The sequence below is a fragment of the Neofelis nebulosa genome, chromosome 17 (genome assembly GCF_028018385.1).
Source record: "Neofelis nebulosa isolate mNeoNeb1 chromosome 17, mNeoNeb1.pri, whole genome shotgun sequence".
In the NCBI taxonomy this organism is placed as follows: domain Eukaryota; kingdom Metazoa; phylum Chordata; class Mammalia; order Carnivora; family Felidae; genus Neofelis; species Neofelis nebulosa.
The window spans coordinates 49,854,761-49,868,929 of NC_080798.1; the positions used below are offsets into that span (position 1 = coordinate 49,854,761).

The 14,169-nt window shown below is 46.0% G+C and overlaps 1 protein-coding gene across 9 annotated transcripts in view; it reads right to left on the reverse strand.

Moving 5' to 3' along the window:
- WDR59 (WD repeat domain 59) overlaps positions 1-14,169 on the reverse strand; it is an 86,350-nt gene that overhangs the window by 52,814 nt on the left and 19,367 nt on the right. For 4 of the 9 annotated variants that reach the window (XM_058708812.1, XM_058708811.1, XM_058708813.1 and 1 more), the window contains exons 3-6: positions 10,957-11,092; positions 5,448-5,533; positions 4,332-4,412; positions 2,179-2,216 (exon numbers count right to left, since the gene is read on the reverse strand). In XM_058708812.1, the coding sequence (XP_058564795.1) occupies positions 2,179-2,216; positions 4,332-4,412; positions 5,448-5,533; positions 10,957-11,092 (341 nt within the window). The remainder of the gene's footprint in view (positions 1-2,178; positions 2,217-4,331; positions 4,413-5,447; positions 5,534-10,956; positions 11,093-14,169) is intronic. The other 5 variants (XM_058708816.1, XM_058708814.1, XM_058708817.1 and 2 more) reach the window with 5 other exon arrangements.

The following is a 14,169-nucleotide window of genomic DNA, read 5'->3' on the forward strand; positions in this document are numbered from 1 at the left end:
AAGCAATACTAGCCAAGGCTGAACCTCTGAGGGAATGGTAGATCAAGCAGCTTCCAAAAATCCACAGCTTCTCATTTGCCTCTTTTCTCCTCTTTGCTACCCTGAGAAATCTTTGCTACCCTGCAAAAAGAAAGAAGACTCCCTACCTCTATTCTTTAGAGGACTCAGAACAGAAAAGAAAGCAATCAGAAGGAGTGGGTTGAAAAAAAGAACTTTCTTTTGGGAGCTCCTCTAAAACCAACCTAACTTAGAAACCTTTAAGTAGAAGCAACAAAATCCCGGGGGAGCAACTGAGGCATTTATAGGCCATTTGTGTTTTCATTCAGTTGGATGTCTTCTGCAACCATGTCTGTGCCCCATCATATGTCTCAGACCATAACTGCCTAAAGGCTGAGGTGGTGGGGGTGTGGGTGGGGGTGGCCCAAATCAACAGATTTATTAAGCACTTAGCACAGAGGCACAGGGGCTTGACTCCCATGCCATTTAACAAACATTTGCGGAGCATCTCCTTGAGTCAGGCACAAATGCTGACCTTGGGCTACAGCACTGAATAAAAGAGATGTGGTCCCTAACTTCACAAAACAGATAATCCACCTGCTTAATACAGGTGTGATGTTCAATATCTTTAAATGATGAGGCATGGAGATGTGGAAGAAAAAAATATCACATAATCATTTTGGAGCAAATACCACGTGTAAATTCAAATGTAACAAACAGATACAAAGGAGCAGGATTTAAGAGATAGGTGACGTATGTTTTTAACAAGGATGCCAAAATACAATACTGATGAGTGACCTTCATTGCTGTGATATAACCAGTTCTGTGCCCAAATTCTACTCTCAGGAATCAGTGGGAATACCCCACAATGGACCCAAAGCAGAATTTCAAAAACAATCCATTCCAACTGAGCAATGAAAACAGGTAGACCAGAAAGTAGTTTCAAAGTTTCAGGACATCCATATTACATGACAACATGGGGACACAATCAGCATAATCTAGATTGTGGGGAAACTGCAGGACAAACCTGGTTTCTCCGATAAATAAACCTCAGGAAAAGAAAAACAAACCAAAAAAGGAGAAGGGGAAGAAACCTACCAATCACAAAAGATGAGAATTCCATCAACCATTATAAGTATGTTCTCTATTTGGATTCTGATTTAAATAATTTGTAAAACAAACAAACAAACAAAAAAACAAAACAACAACTGAGACTATTAGGGAAATCAGAATACTGCTTAAATATTTGATATTAAAGAGCCACCATTAACATTTTTAGAGGTCTGTTCATAGTACTGTAGTTACATTTCCGTAGAGGATTCTTCTTTTGTAGAAGTATTACTGACTGAAATATTTGTTGAGGAAATGATATGACACCGACATACTTCAAAATAATTCCAGAGAAGATGGGAGTGCGGGGCAGGGCAGTAGGTAGGAGTAAAGATGAAATAAGACTGGCTAGACAGGGACAACTATGGAAGCTGGATCATGAACACAAGGCAGTTCGTTTTCTTCTATTTTTATATGCACCCAGGGGCGCCTGGGTGGCTCAGTCGGTTAAGCGTCTGACTTTGGCTCAGGTCAGGATCTCACGGCTCTTGGGTTCAAGCCCTGCACTGGGCTCTGTGCTGACAGCTCAAAGCCTGGACCTGCTTCAGATTCTGTGTCTCCCTCTCTCTCTGCCCCAACCCCATTCGCACTCTGTCTCTGTCCCTCTCTCTCCCTTAAAAATAAACATTAAGGGGCGCCTGGGTGGCTCAGTCGGTTAAGCGGCCGACTTCAGTTCAGGTCATGATCTCACGGTCCGTGAGTTTGAGCCCCGCATCAGGCTCTGTGCTGACAGCTCAGAGCCTGGAGCCTATTTCAGATTCTGTGTCTCCCTCTCTCCGACCCTCCCCCGTTCATGCTCTGTCTCTCTCTGTCTCAAAAATAAGTAAACATTAAAAAAAATAAAATAAACATTAAAAAAATGTTTTTTAATAAATAAAAAGTTTAAAAACAAACTATTTCAGCTCCTGTCCTTGAATCCCGAAATAAGCCCCTGAGCGCGCTCAGCAGTCCTGACTGTAACTTCCGAGAGCAGCCTAAAGCAAGCCCCTTGCCATGAGAGACTCACAACCCCACCGGCCAGGGTGTGGGCAGGGGGCAGTCCCCGTGGGGGTGGGGGAAGTATACACTCACCTACAGCAGACAGCGCAACGGTAGGCTTCCTTGTGTCTCTGAAACAGAAAAGTCAGAAATCAAATGCCCGATTCATAGGCCACCATCCACCTGTACTTTTCACCCTCTGCACGTATTTCTCCACTCTCCTTTCAGTGGGTATTTGGAGCTCGTAGGGAACGTGAGGGCCTTAGAAGCAAGTGTAAAGTGTCTCCCTTCGGGGACAAACTTTCTCATCTGCCTCAAATGAGGCTGAGACGAAATTTCAAATCACATAGCTGCAGCCACAGAAAACGAACTATGTGATTCAGCGTGGCTGGCGTGACCCTGATCGTAGGGGTGGAGGAAGCCATAAGAAGCCCTTCCTGGCGTCATTTCTCCCAGTGGCAATGAAGCAACAGTCATGGAGGCATAACTCTGCGAGAACCTTCCCAGCAGCACTTCAAAGGTGAAGTCAGAAGCTACTCTGATAATCACAGTTGCTAAGAGGTGGAAACCCAAGTGTCCGCTGACAGACGAGTGGATCGACAAAATGTGGTCCAGTCACACGATGGAATATTAGCCAGCCTTCTGACGGAAGGAAATCCTGTCACACGCTACAACATGGATGAATCTTGAGGTCATGGCGTTAAGTCAAGTAAGTCAGTGCCAAAAAGACAAGCACTGCATGACTCCACTCCCACTTGTCTGAAGGATCTAAAGTAGCCAAAACCATAGGAACAGAAAGTGGGAAGGTGCTTAATGAGCAGAGTGTTAGCTTGGTAAGAGGAGAAAGTTCCGGGGATCCGCTGCAAAACGTGAATATATTTAACAGAACCACACACTTAAAAATGGTGAAGATGGTTTATTTCATGTTTTGGGTTTTTCAACCACAATTCAAAACAAAAAACAAAAACCCTACTCCTGGATACAATGGGAGACTCCTGGAAAGAGAGAGATTCCTGGGTTCACCACAAAGCCAGAGGGCAACTTCTCCACCAAATGGTAAAGTGACAGAACAGGGCACCAACCCAGGGCCAGGGGGTTCGGACGGCCAATCCGTGGCTCAGGCTTACTAATCCAGAAAGCTTGAAAAGGCATCATCTGTTCAGCGTTTTTTAATCCTTAAATTATGAAAACAACAATTTCATGTAAATGAGGAATACTCTAACCTTGCCTCCTAACTCCCTGGGGTTTTGTTTATTTAAAAGTGCCTCCCTCCCATTTCCCCTGGGTTTAGCGCTCCGTCCCCACTCCGGCGCTGCCGTTAGACTGATCACCACCAAGGCAGTGTCCCGGATGCAGGTGAAGTCCGCTGCGCACACCCTCTCGGACTCCCTTTCCCTGATCTGTCCACCTCTCCGTGCAAACCATCAAAGAGCCACTGCCATTGGGAGCAGAGCAGTCCGCTGAGGGGAGAGAGGGTCCCGTCTGGGGGACTCTACAGACCACGCCCTCCAGTTAGTCACTTCTAATTGTTAAGGCAAAGGGACCCTCGCTCTACAAAGGGAGAAGGGGGACAGACAACATGCCCGGCCCTGGGCTGGGGGCTCCTTCCCTCTTCGCCTCATGAAGGGTAACCCTGAGAGGTGGCCCTCAGCTGCCTGGGGGACTGAAGCCTCACAAAGAGCAAAGCAGATGTGTCTCATAGCATCACCTGCTGTAGCAGACGTGTGTCTGTGCCCACAACTCCCCACTGTCACCTGCCACGTCAGTTAAACTTCAGCCTGACTTTCAAACGCCAGCACCTATGTTTCTCTGCCAAAGGGACTTCCCTGACTGCTGAAGCCTGTCCTGCACGTCTCTGTGCCAGGCCTGAAGTGCCAGGGAAGGGAGGCCCCGGGGTGCAGCCTGCGACCAGTGACCGACAGTGGATGACGCCCCCACTTTCCTGAGCCCTCAAGGGTGGGACACCTCTGAGGAGTTCTGCACTAGCACCTAGTGGTCCCCGGCAGGAATAACCTCCACGTGCTCATGCTGCCTCCCGCGTGGACAGCGCGCCCTCCGTGTGCAGCCTTCCCGCTCCTGTCTCTCCTCCCGCCGGTGCTTCTGTCGCCTCCTAAACAACGTCCTTGCAAGGCATCCTCATCTCGGGGTCTGCACCCAGGGGAAACCAAACTAAGACAGCTGATCTCTAAAACAAAGGTCCCAGATCGTCCCACAACCCAGTGGTTTGGCCTTTTAATTGTTCTTACTTGATATCCCAAATGTAGATGTACGTGTCCACAGAGCTGGTAACCAGGAGATCCGGCTCAAACACTGCCCAGTCCAAGTCACTGGAAACACAAGAAATAAACGGAACAACAACAAAGGGAAGAAAATTCAGAGTCCAGTTCCAAAGCGCTAGCAGATTTCATTTCTAGTGGCTTCAGAGAGTCACTGTTAACGGTCCTCCTTAACATGATATAGGCTAGAAATCTCCAAACTTCTCTGGGAATGAGTAAGACTTAACTGAGCTCTGAAGAAAGCTTTCAGGTCCTTTCCCCTGTCATCACCAGCTATCCCATCACCTGCTCCCAAAAAAGAAAGGGAGGATTTCAACTTCAACCACACACACACACACACACACACACACACCCACACACACACACACAAACACACACACACACACCAAAGCAAAAACATCAAGTGATTTTTGAGTTGTGATTTTCTAAACCAGATTCAACCACAAGTACCTCAAGTAAAACCAACATCTGTCAAAGCAGCGGCAAACTGTTAACACTGTCACGCAGCTTTCAGGAAGGGCAGGCCTCCCTAACATAGGCCAGGGGTCTGGCCTTTCCCGTTACTTCCGGGTCAGCTCCCCCACTCCTGTACTCCCTGCTGCTACTTCCCAGGATTGAGTATTCCCTACCCAGGAATAGTGACCCAAGGACAGGATGGATCAAGGAACACTCCAGAAGACCATGGGTGGGAGGCAGCTGTGCCCCACAGCCACTGGAGAAAGAGCAAAGGGCTGCATCCTGCTGTCTGTGCTCCCACGCACTGCCGAATTGAGCTGAGGATTCTACCGGCATAACCGTGTCTCCCTCCCATGGCAAAAATCAGCTCTAATCCTTCACTCCAGACTGGGCTGTCCGAGGGCCTTCTGGAATCGAGGACAGCAGTTACAGGAATGCTGGTTCCTAAATACTGGTTGATCCCCAGTATGAGAGCCACCACTTCAGTGAACGCCAAGGACCTCGCAGTCACCCGTGGCCAATGCAGCACAGAAGGTCAAGTTGTGGAAGGGGGACGGAGCTTTCACATCACTTCCCGAGGGACTATGACAGAGCGAGACAGGCCGGGAGCTGCGGAGGCCTGATGCCTACCTGATTACACGAGTGTGGCCTTGTAAGGTAGTGCCAACTTCCCCGCTGCCATCTTTCCACTTATAAAGGTCAACCCGTTGGTTACTCTGAAAAGAAACAAGGGGAAGAAGGCAGCCAGTCCCACACCCGAACACACGCTCTCACCGCGATGTGCCTAGGGCTGAGAAGATGAAGCCATGCAGAAACTAACTTGCATGGCAGAGACCCTACAGACTGACTTGCTCACAGAGCCATCAGAAATGAGTACCATTAGGGGCTCCTGGATGGCTCAGTCAGTTAAGTGTCCAACTTTGGCTTGGGTCATGATCTCACAGTTCGTGAGTTTGAGCCCCACGTTGGGTTCTGTGCTGACAGCTGAGAGCCTGAGCCTGCTTCGGATTCTGTGTCTCCCTCTGTCTATACCCCTCCCCCACTCATGATCCGTCTGTCTGTCTCTCTCTCTCTCTCTCAAAAACAATAAAGATTAAAAAATATTTTTCTTAAAAAAGAAACGAGTACAATTAACATGGGAGCCAACCTTAGCTCAGTACATAGGACTATAAATTTCCAAACAGAAGGGCAGTGCTGTCTTCAACGTGAATCTACCCTGAGTCATTGCAGCTGAATTGAAGCCACCGAGGCGCTACTGGGCACCTGAATGATGGCTTACGGAGATGCGCCACCCCCACCCCACCACCCCCACGCCTCCCCCCCACCCCACCCCGCAGGCTGTTCAAAGGACCACCTCCCAGCTCTAAGCATCACACACCCATCTCTCCAGCTGCTGTCACACTACAGGCTTTCAGCTCACTCTTCCCACTTGTCAAATGCCCAGAGTCCATCCATCACACTTTAAAAACACATAAACACAAGAAAACAGAACCACTATCAAAGGGGTATCCTAGAAGACAAAATTACAGAAGACTCCTTGAAATATGCCTATACTGAATTTCTTTTTTTTATACATTTTTTTCTTAATGTTTATTTTTGAGAGAGAGAAAGAGAGATGAGGAGTGAGAAGGAGACAGAGAATCCGAAGCAGAGGCTCTGTGATGAAAGCCCAGAGCCCAGTGTAGGGCTCAAACTCACATACTGTGAGATTGTGACCTGAGATGAAGTCGGGTGCTTATCCGACTGAGCCACCCAGGTGTCCCTAATGCTGAATTTCTTTTCTTTTCTTTTCTTTTCTTTTCTTTTTTAATGTTTATTCATTATCTTTGACAGAGAGAGACAGAGGACGAACAGGAGATAGACAGACAGAGAGAGAGAGAGGGATACACAGAACGTGAAGCAGGCTCCAGGCTCTGCCCTGTCAGCATAGAGTCCGACCTGGGATTCAAACCCACAAACCATGAGATTGTGACCTGAACTGAAGTCAGACGCCTAACCAACTGAGCCATCCAGGCATCCCTATACTGAATTTCTTAAAGGGTTAGGCATAAAGACCTAGGAAAGACTAGGAAAGACTGACCAGAAAAAAACACACAGCAATAGGGAAAGGAGGAAAGAAAAAGCTACATTTCACTGAAAGAAACAACAAGCCAGCAAAATATCTAAATGTCATGAGCTTATGAAACACACCAAAAGTGAATAAAGACTACAACAGACTGATTACTAATAAACAGGCTATCTAATAATTTCTGAACTGATATACACATGCAGATCTACTAATATCTATATATTACTAGACTGATTTTCATTTTAGCTCAGAGATGGACAGATGTATAAAGTTCAAAGGTTTTTATCCAGAAATGCCAGTTTCCAATTCTAAATAGGTAAGGTTTCTGGTCAAAGGTTAGAATTCAAAACAGCTTCCAGTGGGAACAGGAGTGAAAAGAAAAGTCCCCTCATATTATAATATCCCCTGTCATTTCCAGAGGGTCTGCTAACACCAGTCTATGTACTAGGATTCTTTTTTTTAATACACAGATTCTGTTTTTATTCATTTTTTTCAGTTATTTACTTTAAAGAGAGAGAAAAAGCATGAGTGGGGGAGAGGGGCAGAGAGAGGAGGAGAGGGGAGAGAGAGAGAGAAGGAGAGACTCTTAAACAGGCTCCATACTCAGCAGAGCCTGACATGGGGCTCGATCCCACCACCCTGGGACCACGATGTAAGCCAAAATCAACAGTCAGACACTCAACCAACTGAGCCATCAGGCGCCCAACGTACTAGGAATCTTCAGAGACCCGCCCTCTGTTCTGTCACACAACACTGCACGCTGGCTGTCATCACCCACGTTACAGGTGAGGCAGCTGAGGCTCAGAAAGTTGGGAGAGTACAAAAGATAAAACAGGAGTGTCAAAACTAGGACTTGACCTCAGATGTGCCTAACTCCAAAGCTTTTTCTCCTGAAAAAGGCTCTCTCCCAACCGAGAACAACAAAAGAAAAAAAAATCCATAAATTGAACTTTATCAAAATCAACAAAGGACACTATAAAGTGAAAAGACAAACTACAGAATTAAGAGACATACTTGCAAATCATACCTCCGATAAGAATCTAGTATCAAGAATATAGAAAGAACTCTGGCAACTCAGCAGCAGAAAGACATACAACCCAATTCCAAGATAAGTAAAGGATGTGCATAGATATCTCTCCAAAAAAGATACACGAATTGCCCACAGGGACATGAAAAGATGCTCAACATCATTAGTCATTAGGGAAATGCAAATCAAAACCACAGTAAGATACCACTTTCTCCCACTAGGATGGCTATGCTTTAAAAATTAAAAAAAAAAAAAAAAAAACAAATAGAAAAACACTAATTTTGGGGACAATGTGGAGAAACTGGAACACTGCTGGTAGGACTATAAAACGACTCAGCTACCATAGAAAAGTCTAACGGTTCCTCAAAAAGTTAAACACAGACTTACCACAGGACCCTGCAATTCCACTCCAAAGTATATACCCAAAACAATTGAAAACAAGTACTCAAAAAACTACATTTACACACACGTCCACTTCCACCTTATTCACAAGAGCCAGCCTAAATGTCCATCAGTGAATGAACGATTAAACAAAACATGTTATAGCCATACAATGGAATGCTACTGAGCCATAAAAAGGAGTAAAGCACAGATACATGGCACAGCATAGTTAAGAAAGCAGACACAAAAGATCACATATTGTATGTTTCCATTTATATGAAATATCCAGAACACAGAGACAGAACACAGGCTGGTGGCTGTCAGGGGCCGTGGGGAGGGGGCATAGGGAGAAACCGCATAGGGAGGGGTAAAATTTTACTCTGGAGGGATGAAAATGTTTGGGAACCAGAGAGGGGCGGTGGCTGTGTAACATGTGAATGTAAATGACATTACGTTGTCTACTTTTTAAAAAAATTTTTTTTAATGTTTATTTATTTTTGAGAGAGAGAGAGAGAGAGACAGAGCTCGAGAGAGGGAGACACAGAATCCGAAGCAGGCTCCAGGCTCCGAGCTGTCAGCACAGAGCCCGACGCGGGGCTCGAACTCACGAACCGCAAGATCATGATCTGAGCCGAAGTCGGCCGCGTAACCAACTGAGCGACCCAGGCGCCCCTACATTGTCTACTTTAAAAAGACTGTCAATGGGGCGCCTGGGTGGCGCAGTCGGTTAAGCGTCCGACTTCAGCCAGGTCACGATCTCGCGGTCCGTGAGTTTGAGCCCCGCGTCAGGCTCTGGGCTGATGGCTCAGAGCCTGGAGCCTGTTTCCCATTCTGTGTCTCCCTCTCTCTCTGCCCCTCCCCCGTTCATGCTCTGTCTCTCTCTGTCCCAAAAAAAAATAAATAAAAAACGTTGAAAAAAAAATTTTTTTTTAATAAAAAAAAATAAAATAAAATAAAAAGACTGTCAAAAAAAAAAAAAAAAAAAAGGCTATCTCACCATTTGTAAACAAATGCAATGTTAATCCACATGGGCCAAGTATTGACCAGTTAGCCTAAACCAGTCATTCCCAATCAGGGGCTATTTTGCTTCCCAGGGACATTTAACAACGTCTAGAGAAATTTTCCGTTGTCATGGTGACGGGGACGGCGAAGATGCTACTGGCATTTGGTAGGTAGGGGCCAGGGATGCTGCTTCATCTCTTACAATGCACAGGACAGAACCTGCCGCAAAGAATTATGTGGCCTGGGAGGTCAGTAGCTCCAAGGTCTAGGACCCCTGGACCCAATGATCAGGGGCTGAGGATGAGAGGGGAGTGGAAGTTGGAAGGCATAAGCCAACAAAAAGAGCATTCTTCCTAATTCACAGGAAAGGGGTCGGGAATGGGAAAGCAGTAGACTGGCCCTATCTTCTCCTTCAGAACAGCCCCCCACATCAGTTCAACCGCAGATGTCCATGGTGAGAGTCAGACGTTCAGACTCTTTGTTTATTTAGAAAGAGAGCAGAAGCAGGGTAGGGGCAGAGAGGAGGAGAGAGAGAGGATCCCAAGCAGGCTCCAGGCTGTCAACGCAAAGTCCGACACAGGGCTTGAACCCATGAACTGTGAGATCATGACCTGAGATCAAGAGTCAGACACTCAACCAACTGAGCCACCCAGGTGCCCCAGACAGTCAGATGCTATTTTGGAAATGAGGGGAAGAGCGGCTTTTGTTCCTTCTAAAGCTGACAGCGTTGCTCGTCTTTCTTTTCCTCAGGTGCTTCCCTCTCACAGACTGTCATTTCTGATAAGAACAGACGCAGACAGCACTGTGAATGCTTGCATCCCTTGGATGATAAGCAGGGTTCTATAAATACTGTTCTTCCAGCCCAGTGCAAAGGAGCCAAAGGTTTAGATCTCTAATTGTTCTAGGAGAGTAGAATGCTGGTGTAGAATCTGACGAAATACCAGAGGTGATCTAGCCTATATCTTTCTTTCAGTCATGAATCCCTTGGAAAACCTAATAAAATGCATGCATCTTTTCCTGGAAGAATTCACACAGAAACAGGCACATAAAATCTCAGGGGGTTAGCCGATCTAATGAATCCCAATCAAGAAAGAATCCCTTCCTGGGGCACCTGGGTGGCTCAGACAGTTAAGCACCTGACTCTTGATTTCAGCTCAGGTCACGATCTCACAAGCCACTGTTTTGGGCTCCGTGATGATAATGCTCTCTTCCCCTCTCTCTTTCTCTCAAAATAAATAAATAAACTTTAAGAAAAAGAAAGAATCCCTTCCTTTGAGCGAAAGCATGTATGGAGTCTTCTGATCCCTCTGAAAACAGTGAAGGTCAGAGTCATGTCCAGTTACATTCCTGCCGGTGAAAACAGGATCTTCTCACACACAGAAATGGAGGCATCTATTCATTTCCCTTTAAAATCTGGATCTTTAGAAACACAAGATCTGACACGGATGGGATCAGCAGTTCCGTTCATATATAGATATACGCCATATGTGTATGTATACATATATGTCTTTAATTTGCCTCTATCTTCCTTTTAGAACCATCCACACTTCTTTTCTGCCTGAGAAATGAGAGTTATATTCTCTTCTCTCCATAGAACATAGACCTACCAGCCCCAGCTCACACTTTTAACAGCCTTTTCCCGTACTCCTTAAATGGCTCACCGAAGCTGCAAAATAGTGCGCAAAGCTGTCATGAGGATTCCACTGCACAGCTCCGATGTCCCACTTGCTCTGGCGAGAGATCTTTCGGTGACCTTCGAAAGGGGCATCTAGATTAACGATGTATAAGAATCGGCGGCTAGGAAAACAACATCAACATGATGACAATATAACAGCATTAGCATTAAGACAGAAAAGCACATTTGGAATTACATATGGTTTGCAAAGAGTGCTCAAAAAATCCCCAGGTTTATATGACGTTTATCTACTCTGAAAGGCATACAAGGGACAGGAGGAATTCAAGGTGACAGTTAAGCAAGTGGAAGCCACGTCCCTGCGAGAGCCTGTCTCCAGAGATGGTCTTCCCGACTGGATCCTTGGGAGTCTGACATCTTCCTGCCAGCTTCAGCTCCAAGCCCACTTTGCTCCAGCCTTTCCCAACTGCTCAGCTAGGGGTAATTCCGGTTCCCACACAACTCCCACCGCGCTGTTTGCATTGCGACAGCAGCACTGATCTCTGTAGTACAACTACCCATGGTAAGGCTCTGGTCCTGAACCAACCGAGTGGAGCACGGACCAAGTCTCCAGTGTCTGTATGTCCCTCCTCACCAGGCATAGTGCTTGGCATTCAGTAAATGTGTGTTAAACCTATCACTTATCACTTTGCCAAACATCCTGGAGAAAATCTCAAATTCCCTTGCAAGTTGACTACCTGGGAAAGGCAACTAAATTAAGTCTATTGGGAGGGAAATAATAACCAATAAAATGATAATGAAAATAACACATTAAGGGCTGATAATGTTCACGGTGCCAATCAGTATAAAGGATCTGAAAACAGGAATATCCTGTGTTCCGCCTATTTTCCCTTTGTTTTAAGGGAAAAATCATTGTGTGAATCAACATCTCAGCGGCCATTAATCAGCTGTTGTTAGAGAGCACTCCAAGCCCCAGAGCATCCATGAGGATAGGTGGGCTCAATGGTGAAGAAAAAGATTAACAGTCCCTGCTCAGAAGAGATGGGAAATGCAAGTTAACACGGCCCGTAAAACTCTAGCAGAAACCCCAGAAGAGAAGGTTAGGGGAGAAGAAAGCAAGCACAGGTAAGACAAATTCACAGAACTTTCAGAACTGCCGGTGCAGAACAAAGATCTAGCATCTCTGACCTACTCTGAAGGAATCACTTGATTCTGGAGCAGGCAGGCTGGCATCTTCCTCTCAGCATGAAAAACGGGAAAGCATGACAAACGGGGAAAGGCTGAGAGCGATACACATGGGGCGCCATCAACAGGGGGGCCCAGAGACGTTACAGAGCAAGTGCAGAGCAGCAGAAGAAAAGTAGGCACTTCAGGATACACATACCTGACATATCTTCTTTCTCCCCTGAAGACCCACGAAAGTCAGAGTAAAAACGTACAACACAGAAACCCACAAAGAAAATGAGAGAGGAAATGAAAAGCGGGTGGACAAATGGCGATCGATCTAAAGAAAGCAAACACCAAAGTGCCTGCAGAGGGGAAGTGGATGAGAGGCGAGCTGATTCACGCTGCAGAACCGAGGCCAGCTCGGGAGCTGGAGGCTTCAGCCTGCACACAAGGGAAGAGAGGCCTGGAGAACCAAAAGCAGAACAGAACAGGACCTGTTTGAAAGAGGACTAAGGAGAGCGGTTTATACACACCCCACAGAGCCACCTCTCCTTCACCCGGGGGGGGGGGGGGGGGGGGGGCGGGTGATGTGCTTCAGACAAACTATTTCAGAGGAGCCCAGGCCTGGGACAAACGGCAGAGCAGTGTGGGAATATGAGGAGCTGTGCTCAAAACAGGGCAGGAAGTGGAATGTGAGACCCTCAGGCCTCTTCCCCTACAGCTGATCTGTAGTCTTCACACAGTGACAAAAGGATTCTTCTCAGGGGAAAATGACCAGCCCAAGAAAAGAACAAAAGCAAATAAGTAACACAGAACCCAGGAGATAGTGACATCTGGGCACCCTCCAAAAAAAGGGTCTGGTTCCCAGACGACCTCCTTCCAAAGAAGCCCACCATCACACATGTAAACTGATCACTCTTTGACAGTAACAGAGAGCCAGGTGAGTATCGGTCACCAGAGGAAACCTGAAAGACAGGGACCAATGCAATCAAAAGAAAAAAAAGGAAATGGGCAGTGCCGAGGCAAGAAGAAACCTAGAATTAATATTCTCAGAGAGGTAAAAGAAGACGAGGTAAAGAACAGAGAAGAGGAAAGAGCTCCTGGAAATGAAAAGCACAGCTGAAATAAAGAAATCTGATAGAAGAGTAGAAAGTTAAAGCTGAAGGGAACTGTCAGAATGCAAAACAAAAAGGACCAACAGAGAATCCACATAGGATATCCAACACGGACGAACAGCTTCAGAAAGAAGGACTGCAGGAAATAGAGGGGGGAAATTACCAGACATAATGCAGGAAAACTTCTCCAAACTTGAAGACACAGACCTTCCAGATTGAAAGGGCCTTCCAACAGTGCTAAAAATTACTCTGGGTCTTAATCTGAATGGGGATCACATGGGTGTATATATTTGTAAATTTACTCAAGCGGTTAACTCAAGTACATTCTTTACTGTACATATTTTCAAGTTCAGTATAAGAAAACAAAATGGTGAACCTTCAAGATTATGTTGAAAAATAAAACAGGTATGTATGTACCCAAGAACAGACCAAAACAGGAATGCTTGCCTGGTTTCCAGTGACATAATCCCATTCCCTCCTTGGATGCTACAAATGGCAATGCCCACATGAGTGAATACAGAGAAGTCTAACATTTGAGACACAGTTATTCCTTAGCACTTGAGTATTTTTTTTAGTGTTTATTTACTTTTGAGAGAGAGGGAGAAAACGCAAGCAGGGAAGGGCAGAGAGAGAAGGGGGCAGAGGATCTGAAGTAGGCTCTGTGCTGACAGTAGAGAGCCCAATGCGGGGCTCAAACCCATGAACCATGAGATTATGATCTGAGCCGAAGCTGGATGCTTAACCAACTGAGCTACCTAGGTGCCCAGCACTTGAGTATTTTGTGGGTTGTGAATATGACTACGTGATGTCAAGTGTATGTCTATTTGTTTAGATAAAACAAGTAATGATGTTTAAAAAAAAAAAAAAAAAGAGGGGACCCTCTAAGTGCCCAGCACAATGAATGAAAAAAAGACACACGCCAAAGCAGTCACGGTGAAGATTTCACAAACCTGGAGATA